Source organism: Rhinolophus hipposideros, assembly GCF_964194185.1.
Source record: "Rhinolophus hipposideros genome assembly, chromosome: 5".
Lineage (NCBI taxonomy): Eukaryota > Metazoa > Chordata > Mammalia > Chiroptera > Rhinolophidae > Rhinolophus > Rhinolophus hipposideros.
In genome coordinates this window covers 46,683,021-46,697,836 of record NC_138051.1, presented here as the reverse complement: position 1 = coordinate 46,697,836, position 14,816 = coordinate 46,683,021, and the positions used below count along the sequence as shown (strand labels likewise).

The following is a 14,816-nucleotide window of genomic DNA, read 5'->3' as shown; positions in this document are numbered from 1 at the left end:
GAGATTGGCCGAGGCTATCATTTGAACTTCCATTGGATTCAATGGGCTCGTGACCACTTATTTGGCTTGTGACAGCTGAGGCCTGTGGGAAAGTACTTCCGGACATTGAAATCCTCTCTGCTCCTTGCAGTTTCATCTCTGTGCCAAATTTTTCCAAGAAAATCCAGTTCCTCCTTCCCCTTTTGGTTCAGCAATCACGATTAAATCTGCAAAGCAAGTCATCAAGCCAAACAACAGGCAATTCCGGACCACAGTGGGGAGCAAGGTAACAAGACAGTGAGGGGGAGGGGGACACAGGCCAGGCCCCTGGGAGCTGCCGCTGGGAGGACCCACATTCCAGGCCTGCACATGGGCACCGAGCTTCTGCAAATCTAGTGTAAATACAAATGCAAAGAACAGCTGTAGTTCATCGTCATCGTACCTCAGCCTCCAAGGCCGCACACAACTGATGAAATGGCACGTTTGCACAATAACCTGATTTATTACATTCCATGCTATGTGGGAGTGTTGGAGAGGGCGGTGTTCCATCCAGAACAGGGGGACACTCTTACAATCACAGTCATGAGCTGAAGCCTTTTGTAATAGGTGTTTGTGCATGAAGTTAGCCTTTCCTGTTCTCATCAAGGTGGGGCCTTTTTTCTGCCTCGATGTAAGCCTCACATTTCAGCCCGATGTTTGTTGCCTGACTTGTCTCCTAGTTCCGCAGCTCTCTGTCCTTGCTCATGGAGACCCTCAACGCAACCACGCCCCACTACGTTCGCTGCATCAAACCCAATGATGTGAAATTGCCCTTTGAGTAAGTGTTCTCATGAGACCAACAGGGAAAACACTGAGCAATCCAGTGTGTCTATCATGATGTTGGAGAATGGGCTTACAATTGTCTTGAACTATATCCTGTTTCTGGGTTTTCAACTGATTCAGAACACTCCTGCCCTTTCCATATCACATTAACACAACCGCTCTGGCTAAGCCACCTCATCTCCAGGATTATACAAAGTGGCTGGATTTGAAAGCGTCATCTGCACCTGAAGTTGATGCAACTGCCAAAGCCAGAACCTGTTCCTTGATTATAGAAGAATGTGTATGTAATTTGTAAGAGGAAGGCTTTTAGAAGGGTCCCTCAAACGTGGCAGGAAACATTGGACTTGTTCCCCGGGGCCCGAAGGAAAAGGCTTCAGACCCATGAGTGCAAGTTGTAGAGTCCCTTTTAGCTGACTCCAGCTAAGAGGTGTCTCAGGGGGATGAGCTGTCCACGGACGTGGTGAGTGTGTCTGTGGGTCACCCGAGGGTACACCTGAGCCAGAGGCCACCTGTTAGGTGTCTTACAAAGGGGAACTCAAGCATCAGATGGGTATTTGGACGAGATTCCACTCTTTTTGTCATTCGAAGCTCAACCTAAAAGCCATTTCCCCCCATGAGGTTTTTCTCCTTGGGTCAGAATCAGGTGCTCCTTTCTCTGTATCCTCAGCTCTCTGAACTGTTTTACAGAGGTGCTATTATCAATTATAATGTTAACTTAATGCATTATAAAATTGTCTTCTTTAAGGTTTGACTCCAAAAGAATTGTTCAGCAGCTGCGAGCCTGTGGTGTTTTAGAAACGATTCGCATCAGTGCACAGAGCTACCCTTCCAGGTATATTGTCAGTCTTTTATGGGAGGGAAGTGTCCAATTTCACATCTGTGCTGAAAACCAAGGGAGCAGCTGCCATGTTTGTTGTCAGAGACTTTCATAAGATGCTCCCAAAATTTGTCCCGCTGTGCTGTGGGAAGGCCAGAAGAGGATGACATATAGATATTGTGCAGGACAGAGGCTGCCATCATCACCACCCATCACCCACCTCCACTGCTAGAGAGGGTCACCCACTGCCTCCCAGTGCACCTGGGAAAGGGAGCTGGGGGTGGGGAAGAGAATTGTTGGAGTGAAATTTAGCATAAACAGTCCAGATTGCAGATGGGTGTGCTCAGTGTGAGGTTCGGGTGATGTCCCAGGAGGGAGGCAGGTCAGAGGTCAGTGCCATATCCTCAGAACAGACTCTAGCCCACCTCTACCTACACCCCCCCCCCCCCAGCAGAGACAGGTAAGGCCGCAGGGAGCACAGACTCAACACGTGCCTTCTCTGGTATGCCTCCTTAGATCCTGCTTTGACATTCTAGGTGGACGTACATCGAGTTCTACAGTCGTTACGGTATCCTCATGACCAAACATGAGCTTTCGTTCAGCGATAAAAAGGAGGTGTGCAAAGTGGTTTTACACAGGCTCATCCAGGTCAGTCTTGCTCACCTCCTGAGTCATGAGCTCTTAGAAGCATGTCTTCCAAATGCATTTCCTCATCTGTGCCTCAGTCTCTGGACCACAATTGTCACGAATAGCTAAGAAGAAGGAGAATGTGTCCCAAGCAATTGCGTGCTAAGGAGTTCAAAGCAGATGCATGCATGGAGCATCAGCTCCTGATAGCAGTGACCCAGATTCGAACCCTGGCCTCCCCCGGTGACCCCCTGTCCTGCTTTATTTTCCCACAGTCTTACCTGGTCAACTAGATGGTTACTAAGCCAGGGGCTTCCAGACATGGCACTCAGTGTAGAGTTAGATTATTGCTCAAGTGATGAGTTCTGATGGAGGAGAGCTAGGGAAGGAGGTATGATGGCCAGGAAAAAGGGTGGTGAAGAGAAGCCAAAATGGAGACCGAAACCAAGCCTTTGCAGGCATCTCTGCCCTTTTGTGAAAACCACGTATGAGAGGCTAAAGTTCTCCAACAGCTCCACCGAGAATTACTGAGAATGCACACACCCCTTTGCACCTCACAGATGGACACCTCCACCTCAAGTCCATTTCTTCCCCTAACATGGCTTTAAACAAGTCAAAATACAAATTTCTAGATCATGATCAAGTTTTTCTGTTTTATGTCAAAGACCAGATATGTCCAAATAACAATGTTTTTGGTATCTTTGAATCTCTAAACATCTTTTCCAATTACTATACAGAAAACCTGAGAAGATTTTGTTTCTGATGATATCATTTTTCTCTTCCAGGATTCTAATCAGTACCAGTTTGGTAAAACCAAAATTTTCTTCAGAGCAGGGCAAGTGGCTTATTTAGAGAAACTCCGATTAGATAAACTGAGGCAGGGTTGTGTTGTGATACAAAAGCACATTCGTGGCTGGCTCCAGAGAAAAAAATTCCTCCGAGAGAGACAAGCTGCCCTGATAATCCAGCAGTACTTCCGGCGTCAGAAAACCGTGAGGTATGTTGGAACAAAGGCAGATGTGTGGAATTGTACAGCTATCTTTGCTGATGACCTCCGGTGGTGGGTGCTGTCAAATACAAAGGGCCTTTCTCCTGGGAGCCAGAGTGCATCTCCTTGAGGTGGCCGTGAGCCTCGAGGTGAGAAGGTGTGTCTCTCGGGGACAGGTAGTGCTGACTCTGCTTGCTGTCCCCATGTGGGAAGGGTGACAACCAGAACCTGGAGAGTGGAAGCCCCATCAGGGTGTCTCTGAAGAGGGTCAGAGGTGCTTCTGGGTGAGACCAGGTAGAGGGACTGGGCCACTTTGCTGTGGGAATTGAAAATGCCTCAGATGACCATGGTCTTAGTGAAGCCCCTGAGTAAAGATGCTGTAAATAGCCACTGACCAGCCTACCTGCAGATGGTGGGGGGCAGACGATGCCTGAGGGGATCCACGGCAAGGCCGAACCCCTGGGCAAGGCTAGCGCAGTGGCCCCAAGGGGCGTCTAAGTGGAGGGCAGTTCCGTCAGCCTTGCCATCCCATCCCTCAAGTGCTCCCAAGAGGCCGTGCTGGGCTGGCCGGTGAGACTGGTGTCCTTCCCACACAGCATCGTGTGCTTCTGTGTTTGGGTTCTGCCTCCTTGCTTCGCAGGCTGTTAGGATTGTCGAGAAGGCAAGTGTTAAGGGTCAGGCTGTGTCACTTCCTGAGCTTGAGGCCTGACCTCCAGCGGCATCTGGGCTTTTCCATGTGGTTGGTGCACCTCCTCTTTCGCCTCAGCACACCCCACACTGTGCTTGCCATTCCATCCCTCGCTCCCCCAGGCAACCATCTACATGGTCACGCAGCCACCACTGCTTCCAGGTTTGGTTAATAACAGCAGTCTCCTAGGCAGGAAATGCTAGAGTTTTCTCCCTCCCCAAACCTGTGCTCCCATTCCTTTGGGGACCACCAAGGCCTGATCATTCTACCCCTCCTCAGTGCTTGCCTTTTGTGTCTGTTTCATTCATTCCATTCCCACGCCCGTGCCGAATGATGCCTTCATCTTCACTTACCTTACTCTCATGCAGCACAGCTCTTCACCTGCCACCTTTCTCTTCTGTCTTCCTCAAGCAGGGCCTGATGGAGCCACTGCCCTGCAGCTGCCTTTAATGCCTCCAGTGACCCCATGTTTCCTACAGAATAGCATTCAGTCTCCGAAATGGCACTCAGGGCCCCACGGCCTCGAGGCATTCGTAAGAATAGGAACTCTGTGAGGATAAGGACCATACTTGTTGGTTTCCAGTACATCCATGCCTAGGACCTAACACAGTGCCTGTCACATATATATATATATATATATATATATATATATATATATATATATATATATATATATATATATATATATATATATATATGTATGTATATTTTAAATAGCCCCATCTATTTTTCTAACCTCATTGAGTACAAATTTTCTTCATGCATATTATATTCTAGCAATTCCAGACAGATTCTCTTTTTCTGAATATTTCGGGCACTGCTAAGCCTCCATGCCTTCTTCGCTCGTCTCTCAGCGTGTAACGCTTTTTCCAACCTTCACGGAAATCGTTTTATATCAAAGGTTGGCTCACACTTCAACCCTTCCCAAGCAGAATGGTAGTTCTGTAAGAACTTTCTAATAGGTCTTTTCGTAGTTATTTTATTTTTCTCATATCCCACTTGGTCATTTATAAGTCTGTCTACTCTATGAGGCTGTAAACTCTGAAGGTAAGAACTTTGTCTTCTCCTCCAATCCTTTGGATAGGAGTTGACACACTTGTTCTGTAAGAGCCAAATGCCTTGGGCTTGGGGGGCCCTGCAGTTTCTCCCACAACTGCTCGCCTCTGCCCTTACACCATGAAACCAGCCACGGTCAGTAAGTATGTGATAGGTGTGGCTGTGTCCCGATACGCTAACAATAACAGGTGGGAGACTGCAGGTTTGGCCTCCAACCATAGTTTGCCAGCCCTGGTCTAGAGCCTCCGGCATGATTTCCCACAAGAATGAGGGAATAGAAGAACTAGCAAGTACGATGCCAAAGCACGGTTTTGTTGTCACGATCCCTGTGGGCCTGCGAGTGGATGGGTCGGCCTGGATATAAAAAGGGTGAATGTTCCCACATGGTTCCTCATGCCTGGAATAGATCCACGTTTAGAACAGGGTGAAAGGGGAGGTAGCCATGACTGATCTCATGTAGGCATTAGAACACATCGCTTACAGTTTAATGGGTAGATTTGCAAAACATTTGACTATTGCTCAGTAGAAAAGAGCTGCACGAGCTAGTCAGTGCTCTGTGAATAACGGAGGGACTCCACATTCTTCTTAACCCAGGAGAGCTGTTACTGCAGCGGCCTTGAAAGAGGCCTGGGCAGCCATCATCATTCAGAAGTACTGTCGTGGATATCTTGTTCGCAACTTGTACCAACTGATTCGCGTGGCCACCATCACCATCCAGGCCTATACCCGAGGATTCCTGGCAAGGCGGACGTATCGAAAGGTGTGACTAAGACCACATGCTTTTTTGGGGACACATGTTTCCCAGGGCTCGTGTTATTTTTCACCAACAGTACAGGCATTCCTCATTTTATTGTGTTTCACAGATACTGCGTTTTGTTTTGTTTTTTACAAATTGAAGGTTTGTGGCAACTCTGTGTTGCGCAAATGTATTGATTGGCACCATGTTTCCAACAGGTTCAGATGGTAGTTAGCATATTTTAGCAATAAAGTATTTTTTAATTAAGATATGTGCTTTTTGTTAGACACAATGCTATTGTGCACTTAGTAGACTACAGTATAGTGTAAACACAACTTTTCTAAGCACTGGGAAACCAAAAAGTTTGTGTGACTCATTTTACTGCGATATTCACTGAACCCACAGTATCTCTGAGGTGTGCCTGTAGTGAGATAGTTTTTCTTCATGAAGAGCAGGGAGGTCTAGTATGTGAATGTCTGCTATAGGTAGAATTTAGTTATTGTTTCAAAAGTCTGTCATAGGTCTTTGTGGGTTGATTGCAAGAAATTCATATATTACACAGTGGGAATATTTGGGTAGTTGCATTCCCCACATTAGAGGAGTTGATGAGACAAAGAATGGAGATCCAGTTTGCATTTCACAAAATCTTTTTTTAAAGATACTAGAGGAACACAAGGCTGTGATTCTTCAGAAATACGCTCGGGCATGGCTGGCCAGACGCAGATTCCAGAATATCCGGCGATTCGTGCTCAACATTCAGCTTACTTACAGGGTCCAGCGTTTGCAGAAAAAGCTAGAAGACCAAGTAGGTGTTGGTAACACATCTTTCATGCTTACTTTTCCTAACAGATCTATTTTGTTCTGGGCCAGTTCCTTAGCAATGCAGTTAAGATTTATTATACCCATGTCAGGAGGTTCAAACAGTTTACATGGACCACCTGAGCTAGAAAACAGAAGCACACTGTAAAGAGCTGCTCTGTACAGTGGTATACGTTGTACACTGCACAAGGGCAGCTGCCCAGGAAGGCAAGTGGGGCTGAAATCCAGCCTGGCTCTGCTTGCCAACCATGTGTCCTGGCATAGAGCTGGGCTGCCTTGAGGCAGGAACTCCTTTTTAAAATTTGCACAAAGCTGCTGTCTGTGTGCCGAGCCACGCTCCCTCAGGGCTGTGTTGGCTCTGAGGAGTTGCCATTTTCTAATTTACCCAAAGATCCATATGATCTAGCTGCAGCCCTCCCTCATTTAGGAAGACTCCCCATGCCATTCCCACTGGTAGGAAAAAAGTCCACATGCTGTCAGCCAGTGGGTGAGGGCTGCAGAATATGCAGCGTCCAGATGTATAAAACTCACTCCTGGACCTGTCTCAATTAATACCGAGATTCTCCTAAGGTGAACTTTAAACTTAGCCCTAAACTATACCATAGGGATCCTTCATGAATGGATGAATGTGCAAATAAATAAATGTGAGGTCTTGGTGTAATTTCTTCTCGTCGTGCTGCTTTTTTAGTTTTGATAACCCCCTAAGCACCTGTTGTCTCTTTTCTCTAGAACAGAGAGAACCACGGGCTGATGGAGAAGCTGGCCAGCCTGGCTGCTGTTCGGGCCGGTGACATGGAGAAGATTCAGAAACTGGAATCGGAGCTGGACAGAGCCACTGCCCACAGGCACAATTATGAGGAGAAGGGGAAGAAATACAAGGCTGCTGTGGAAGAGGTCTGTGCTGGCTGGGACTCTGGCAATACCTGGGAGTCTTTCCATGGAAGAGACCAGAGCGCAGCATTTTCCCACAAGGCAGGATTCTGCAGAGCAGAGCAGATTTTGCTGTTGGCTTCCATGATCCGAGGAAGCCTCCTTTTAGGGGAGGGGGGACAGAGCCCTAGAGTCTGGCATAGGAGGAGGAGGTTCAATCTTTAAGAAACACAACACGAGGTTTCCTCTTCCTTTCAACTTTTCTAAAGTGAAAAAGGCCGAGAAGGAGCCCTGGCCGCATGCTGCCCCTCTTCCAGGGTGATCTCGGTCCCCCATTGCTTGCCCATCTGGTGTGTCCCCTGAAGCATCTTGCCCAGAACAGCAGTGCAAAGCTCCGGGCAAGTTTTCATGTCTGTGGTGTAGTGAAAAGAGCAGTAGCCATAAAAATCCAACGTCCCAGGTTCAGTCTTGTCTTTGCTGTTGTCTGGCTGGGTGACCGTAGGCAAGTCCCTTACCCTGTCTGAAATTTCATTCAGTGATAACAAAAAGGGACTTGAGAGAGTTGTTGTGAGGATGAAATTTCCAGATGAAATGATTGAGCCAAATGCCTATTATAGAGCCGTGCACAGGCTTGAGCTAATATTTTCTAAGGAGGTGGTCTTTATTACTGTCTGTTCTCCTGCACTTTCCAAAGTCCTGCAGCACCCAGGATTGTGGCAGCCTGGAGCCCGAGAGCATTGCTCTGCACTCCCCACGGAGCCATACCCAGCTGCACCATCACAGCTGCTGGCATCACCCACACTGCTGGGCACCCACCACCAATCAGCACCCAGGGGCCCAGCTGCCAGGCCAGCAGACACTTGACCGAGAGAAGCTAAAATAATAGAAATTCTGTCATGATCACACATCCTTCCTGAGTCATAACACTCCTGAAGTGCAAATCTGTGTTATATCATAAGTAATTTATATTAAATCTATAAATACCCTGGTTATTGAGAAGCTCAAGAAAAGGATAGAGGAGGATCCTTGACTTTGAGGAGACCTTAGTTTGGTTCTTTCTCCTTGATTTCAGCCATTGCTGGGCCAGGTTGGAAACTGGTGTCTGTTTGAAGTCACCTGGGGCCCTTGCATGTTAAAGTAAATGCAATGTAGTGCAATGGGCTGGTGCTGGCTGTTAGCCACAGATAGGAGCTAAGGAGCTAAGCTATGGATATATATATCCATATTCATTTAAAAATATACATCTTTTCACCAAGAAAGGCAATGGTGACAAAACTTGAAATGAGGTTTTCAAAAAAGTTTTTTTTTTCCCTTTCCCTTCGCTAGAAATTGGCAAAGCTTCAGAAACATAATTCAGAACTGGAAATACAAAAAGGGCAAATACAGCGGAAGCTTCAGGAGCAAACTGAAGAGCTGAAAGGTAAAACCCAAAGTGGCTTGATCTGTACATCCATGAGTTCACTTGTCCAGTTGTTCTGGAAATAACTTTTGGGTGTGAACCAAGTTTTAGGCAGAATCAAGACTCTCTGGTGTATACTTAGTGTGATGAGAAAATTTTTGCCCCACAGAAAATAACTATTTAAATTGTGGTAACGACAGATTCATCTGCTTTTATTTCTATCTTTTGTCAGACAGCGCAGCAATCCCGGTCTCAACCCTCCTGGGCTATTTGCAAAGTACAGATGGTTGTGCCATAAGCCTGGAGCTTTTCCATCAGGAGAGGAGAAGATGTGTGTGTGTGTGTGTGTGTGTGTGTGTGTGTGTGTGTGTGTGTGTGTACGTGTACATGGGTGTGCCTGTGGGTGGTGGTGGCAGGGGTGGTTCAGACATCTGCATTTTTATTTTTTTTTGAACTTTGTGGTAATCCTGCTGCATAGGCAGGGTAATGTTGGAGTAATGTTTGTTGCTTGCCAGGGATTTGCCATCAAATTTCAGATCTGTCCATGTTGCTTGGCCTCCGTGGTATTCCATCCCCTGCTACTGCCCTGGCCTTACCTGCAGGACCCTGCTTAGCACTTGCACCACCCACAGGCTGTCAGACGCAGACCCTTGGAACCAGGGGTGGTATCACGTTTATTTAGGGGTATGGAGCAGCCACCTTTAGCTTAGCTCTGTCTATTCATAGCTCTCCAACTCGAATTCTAATTGCAAGCACTTGCTAAATTCCAACAGGAACATAAGTCTGGTGGTTCCTGACCAGATAATTTAAATCAGCACACTTGATTATCCGTCTTGTCCAGGGATCCATTCCTTAGGCTCTGATATGGGGCGCGAGTCACGAGGGTTCGGGCTTGGAGATCTGGCACACACCCCAGGCCCAGCAGGGGCTGGATGTACCAGGATCCAGAGGAGAGCAGGAACCCTGGGGGTTCAAGTCAGAGAGCAGGAGAGGCACGTGTCCGTAGGAGGAAGTAAACATCCTGAGCCTGCCCAGCCGAGCAGGAAAGGCCGTCTGGATGATGCCAACGACGGGCGTGCCCGCCTGCTCCAGATACAGTGTGCCCTCCACCCTATCTCTAAGAACTGGTGATGTATGTGGCCGGTGATGAACAGAGGGCTGTCAGAGGTCTGCGACTTAACCTTGAACCTGAATTAGGAAAGGGCTTCCCCACTGCCTCCTTTTTATTATAATACACTCCTCTTAGGTGTTCTTTTTCTCTAGCTTTAAGTGGAATTCCCCCCAAGAAAATGTAAATTCCCACCAGTGTGTTCTGAAAATTACATATTTGACGGTGTTGACATGTTTGGGTGGGTAATTTGATACCTTCTTCTAAAAAGTGTGTGAAAACTTTCAAATCCAGTGTTTATAAAGCACTTATCCTGAGGGTCTCCCTACATGTGCCAAACAATGTTTAGTGAAACGCACCAGGCTTCACTTTACTCTGCAACCTGTAAATAAGGGATGTTATCAAAGTCATTTCCCCATTTTGAGATTCCAACGTGGACACCATCCCGTTGTGGTCGGGAAGAAAGTCACATTTGAGCCACCTCTTTAGCCCCTTTGCAGCAATGGCCCAAGATGGTAAGCACCAGATCTGAAGCCAATTCTGTGAGTGAACTGAAAATTGAAATTATATCAAATATGCTGCTTCTAAATTAAAGCTTAAGCGTCTCGCCTCCTATTTCTGGCTGACTCATGTCATTCTAAAGCAATCGTTTGGATTCAAAGACATGAGACTGTGCATTAGACAAACTATTAACCTTGGCTGTTTGGGTTTTTTTTAACCGAGTAATTTGGAAGATTGCTATCATCTCCTCATCCCTGGGCTTCCCTCTGGGGCAGGACTCAGAAATGAGGCAGAACTCAAAATGAGGTGTCAGCTAAGTACAAATAGGGACGTCGGGCTTTGATGGGCTGCATCTGTCATCCTGCTCCCATTTTGAAGGGCCCTGTTGTATGAGGACGTGTTGGGCACATGGGGCTCTCGTAGCCAGAGAATATCCAGAATCCCGGTGACTGTTTCCCAGTTGCCCAGTGCCCCTTTAACCTGCACTGTGTGTTAGAGACTCTTGTATTTAAATGCAGCAGCATCTTTTTATACTTCCTCTTCCCAAGATGCAGGCAGACAGTTTATCATTTTCTTGATTACCATGAATGAGTGGTTCTCAACCAAAGCACTTTTGTTCACCTCTGCCCCCCAGGGGACATTTGGCAATGCCTGGGGACATTTCTGGTTGTCACAACTGGAGCAGAGGTGCTACTGGCTGCTAGTGGGTAGAAGTCAGGGACGGTGCTCAAGAGCCTGCAATGCAGGCCCCCTCTGCCCAACAAAGAATTACCCAGCCTGAAGTGTCCGGAGCGCTGGAATTGAGAAACCCTGTCATAAGTTGATCATCTTCTTCCCAAAGGATTCCTCTTTACTTTTAATAATCATATTTATTATCTCAAAGCCAATATGTGTATTTTAATTAGACAAGCGATAGTCAGACCAATAAAGTACTATAAATGAAACAGTTCCATAGATTCCAACCCAGACAAATTTGTGAGAATTATTATTTTGAATCCCCCCCCTTACCCATATTTCTAATTTATAGAAGTGGAAGTTACATTCTCATCCTAAGTCTTATTAGTAATAAATACCCCATCATTGTTCTTGCATTCTCACTTTCTCAAAGATGATGTGAATCCATCAGGGCATTGGTTTGCAGACATATTTCAAAAAGCGTTCTCTTTTCACAGGAAAAATGGATGACCTCACCAAGCAGCTCTTTGATGATGTCCAAAAAGAACAACAACAAAGGATGTATGAAATCTAGTTTGCCTTACAACTACTGCTTCTTTCTCTCTCTGCTGTTTTATAGTTAGCTTCTCAGCTTGCACAGAGCAGATCCCAGGTACAGGAGAGCGAGGTGTGAATATTTGGGGGAAGTGAGAGACTTCGAGAGTTGTGAGAGCTAAGTCCCACAGTGTGTACCTTTCAGACACTGCACAGGTTTGCAGTTCTGGACTGTGGACCACTGGGAATTTCTTGCTTTCCCTTTATTGCTAAGACAGTGAAAAGTTAAGAGACTGCCACCCCTTTTAACTTCCATCAAGTCCAAGAAGATTATTGCCTAGGAAATAAACCTCCTTCTCTTCCCCTACCTGTTATATCTGTTAACTTGACTCTTGCCCCAAAAAATAAGGGATATAAACCCCCTCACAAAAATGAAGGCAGCTCCCCATGATTGCACTGTACCAGCCCCACCTTTCCTATGTCAATATCAAACCCTTGTTAATCTCCAAAGACTTCAATCCATGCTTCCTCTCTTAGGAAGTCAACTGAAAGGTGTTAGATCTCAAAGTTGGGATGCGTGGCAGGGTGTTGGGGAGAGATGGAACATTCTTGGCATGTCCCGTTGGGGGCTTTAAAAGGCTCCGGGCTGCCTGGGGTGGTAGGATATACAACTCCCCCATGCAGTTAGTTAGCAGGAGAAGCTGAGTCTGGGTAAGGAGGCAGGAGGCCAAAAAGGGGAAGGAGTGTCCCTGAGAGCTCTTAAGAGTTAAGAAATACATACGATGGTTCATGGTCCTACATCAGTTTTAAAATAGAGATATTTGACCTCTTACCTTGGAAAATCTATTTTTCAATGACCTCTTGAGAAGAGGAGTGCAGTGGGCATCTCACTGTGGACTGGGGGCACTTGAGAGTGACCATTTCAAGCAAAGGACTTGGAGAGCCAGGCTGAGGCCGGGTCCCTTTGAGCTCTTTACAGCCCTCTCCACCTCTCACCTGTAGCTCGTCTAGTGCCCGGTCAGCTGACTAGGGAAGCCTTGGCCCCTCTCCCAACCCTCAAGAGGGGCAAAGATGCCCACAGCCTGTGGGTGCACACCTGACCAGTGTAGGCTGCAAATCTAAGATTCTTCTTACGTGACATTTCTGCTTGCAGTCTGCTTCTTCAAAGGTATTTCACTGGCCTCTTAGGGACACTGCAGTTTTTCTTAAGACCCGAAAACAAAGTTTAAAAGTTTGTTAATATCTATAAAAGTAAGCGAAACAACCTATTGGGAATGCGACTCTCTTACTTGGGGCTTTTCCCTTTGTGCTGTGAAAGCAAGTCATCAAATGAACTGAGCTGTCAGCCCAGCAAGTAGAAGGATGATTAAGAAACTCCTAGCACCCCTAGGACTGCTAATTCTGACTGGGCCCCTGAGGGCCATGTTGGGCTGGTGGGACAGGTCATGTACCTTTCTTTGATTATTTTCTTGGTCAGTCATCCCATATTTAATTGAACAAGTGTCTTACGAGAAATTGGGTTTTCATGGAATTTGGGGCACCTGGATGTGCTGCTATTTATTCTAGAATGTTTGAAGGGCTAAAGCCTTTGACATATTAAATGGCTGTATTCACTTGTGTGGGACTAAGCCAAACCCTCCAGGATCCTTGGAACTTGGCCGATGTTAGGACTTGGTAGACTATACCAAGGTCTTTGCTGAGGGAAGTAGCCCCTCCAAGGGACCGCAGGGAACCAGGGTAGCTTTGGGAATACAGCACCCCAACCAGCACTGAGTCTTTAACTTCAGCCTCCCTGTCCTGTGTTTCCTGTGGGTGACCACTGGAGAGCCCCACTTCTCAGATCAGAAGGTGTAAGAAGCTTCCTTAACCTAAGGGGACAGGAAACGGCTAAAAATAAGGCCAGTGTCTATTGTAACTGTCACAATAGAGCCTAATTAGCTTGTCTCCTCCTTTCCAAGTCTCCTCTTACTATTTTCAAAATGACATATAGTTCTAATTCAGCGTAAAGACTTTAGAGACAATTCTAAATTATTTTTTCCTTTTGCTGCCCCAGAATTCTTGAAAAAAGTTTTGAACTAAAAATACAAGACTATGAGAAGAAGATCTGGTCTTTGAAAGAAGAAATTACAGCTCTCAAGGATGAGAAAATGCAACTGCAGCATCAGGTGGAGGAAGAGCGGGTCACCTCTGATGGCTTAAAGGGGGAGGTGGCCCGACTGAGCAAGCAGGCAAAGGTAGGAGCCCTTCTCACTTGTGGATGAGCTCTCTGGCTGAGTCAGTTCACCTGCACAGAGGGAGCAGTTTCTCGTTCCCACAGGCTCTGGTGCCTTCAGCTCTTCCATGTGTAAACCCCAAGCCACCTTTAACCTAGCAATAGTTGTTTTTCGTATTTTAAAGGTCAGCTTTCTAACTTTCTTGAAATTACATTTACATGAAGTTACTCAAATATGTTGACCTGGAGGATATGTCTGAATTAAATTATAAATTGGCATGAGCGCTTATTACACAATTCATCATGTTGTTATATATCTATACATGAATGATTAAAACTCAATTACCTTATTATCAGAATCTTACATTTTAAACTGTTATTAGAAAAATCCCGCAAAAGCAATGATCCATGCTTGAAAAGTCAGGCTTAATTGCATTCTTTCTGTACCAGGAAACACAAACCTATGTGTCCCTCTGTTCTTAACTGCAAAACATTTCAGCGTAAGGTTGGAAAGCTTTTATGTTTTCCCTAAATATGTGAAACACATGTTAGTAGCATATTTGTTAAGGTTATGCAAATATTCTCTGTCATTGTTATGGAATAGCCACATGTGGCTTGGAAGAGCATTAGGAATCACATCTGGGTCGCCCCTGAACTTCGCAGCAGTGCTGTCCATATTCTCTGGGCCCTGGTTTCCTATTGCTTAAAAGTAAGACATTGGGCTGTGGGATCAGGAAGGACCACATATTCGTACGACCGCTTCATTCTTAGCAGTCACATAAGACTGATGTCAATCTGTGGCGGTCGTGCCATCTGCTATAGTCTGTGTCTTGGGAAATCATGTGGCTGAACTCGGAGTGGGCGCCAATATTTGTCCCTTAACTTCCTCTTTGGTAACTGAAACTTCAGTCCAAACTTTCCAATGTGATACATTAAGGAGATTAATCTGATTTTCAAAGAAAACAAACCCATCATCATCAAGTTA

General features: G+C 46.1%; 1 protein-coding gene across 1 annotated transcript in view; it reads left to right on the top strand.

Annotated features, from left to right (window-relative positions):
- The window catches only part of MYO5C (myosin VC), an 87,489-nt gene that overhangs the window by 42,069 nt on the left and 30,604 nt on the right, over nt 1-14,816 (top strand). Inside the window, exons 15-25 of the mRNA XM_081048637.1 lie at nt 131-265; nt 699-796; nt 1,547-1,633; nt 2,155-2,266; nt 3,031-3,242; nt 5,572-5,737; nt 6,372-6,518; nt 7,262-7,426; nt 8,729-8,822; nt 11,583-11,646; nt 13,673-13,853. Coding sequence (XP_080904763.1) covers nt 131-265; nt 699-796; nt 1,547-1,633; nt 2,155-2,266; nt 3,031-3,242; nt 5,572-5,737; nt 6,372-6,518; nt 7,262-7,426; nt 8,729-8,822; nt 11,583-11,646; nt 13,673-13,853 — 1,461 coding nt within the window. The remainder of the gene's footprint in view (nt 1-130; nt 266-698; nt 797-1,546; nt 1,634-2,154; nt 2,267-3,030; nt 3,243-5,571; nt 5,738-6,371; nt 6,519-7,261; nt 7,427-8,728; nt 8,823-11,582; nt 11,647-13,672; nt 13,854-14,816) is intronic.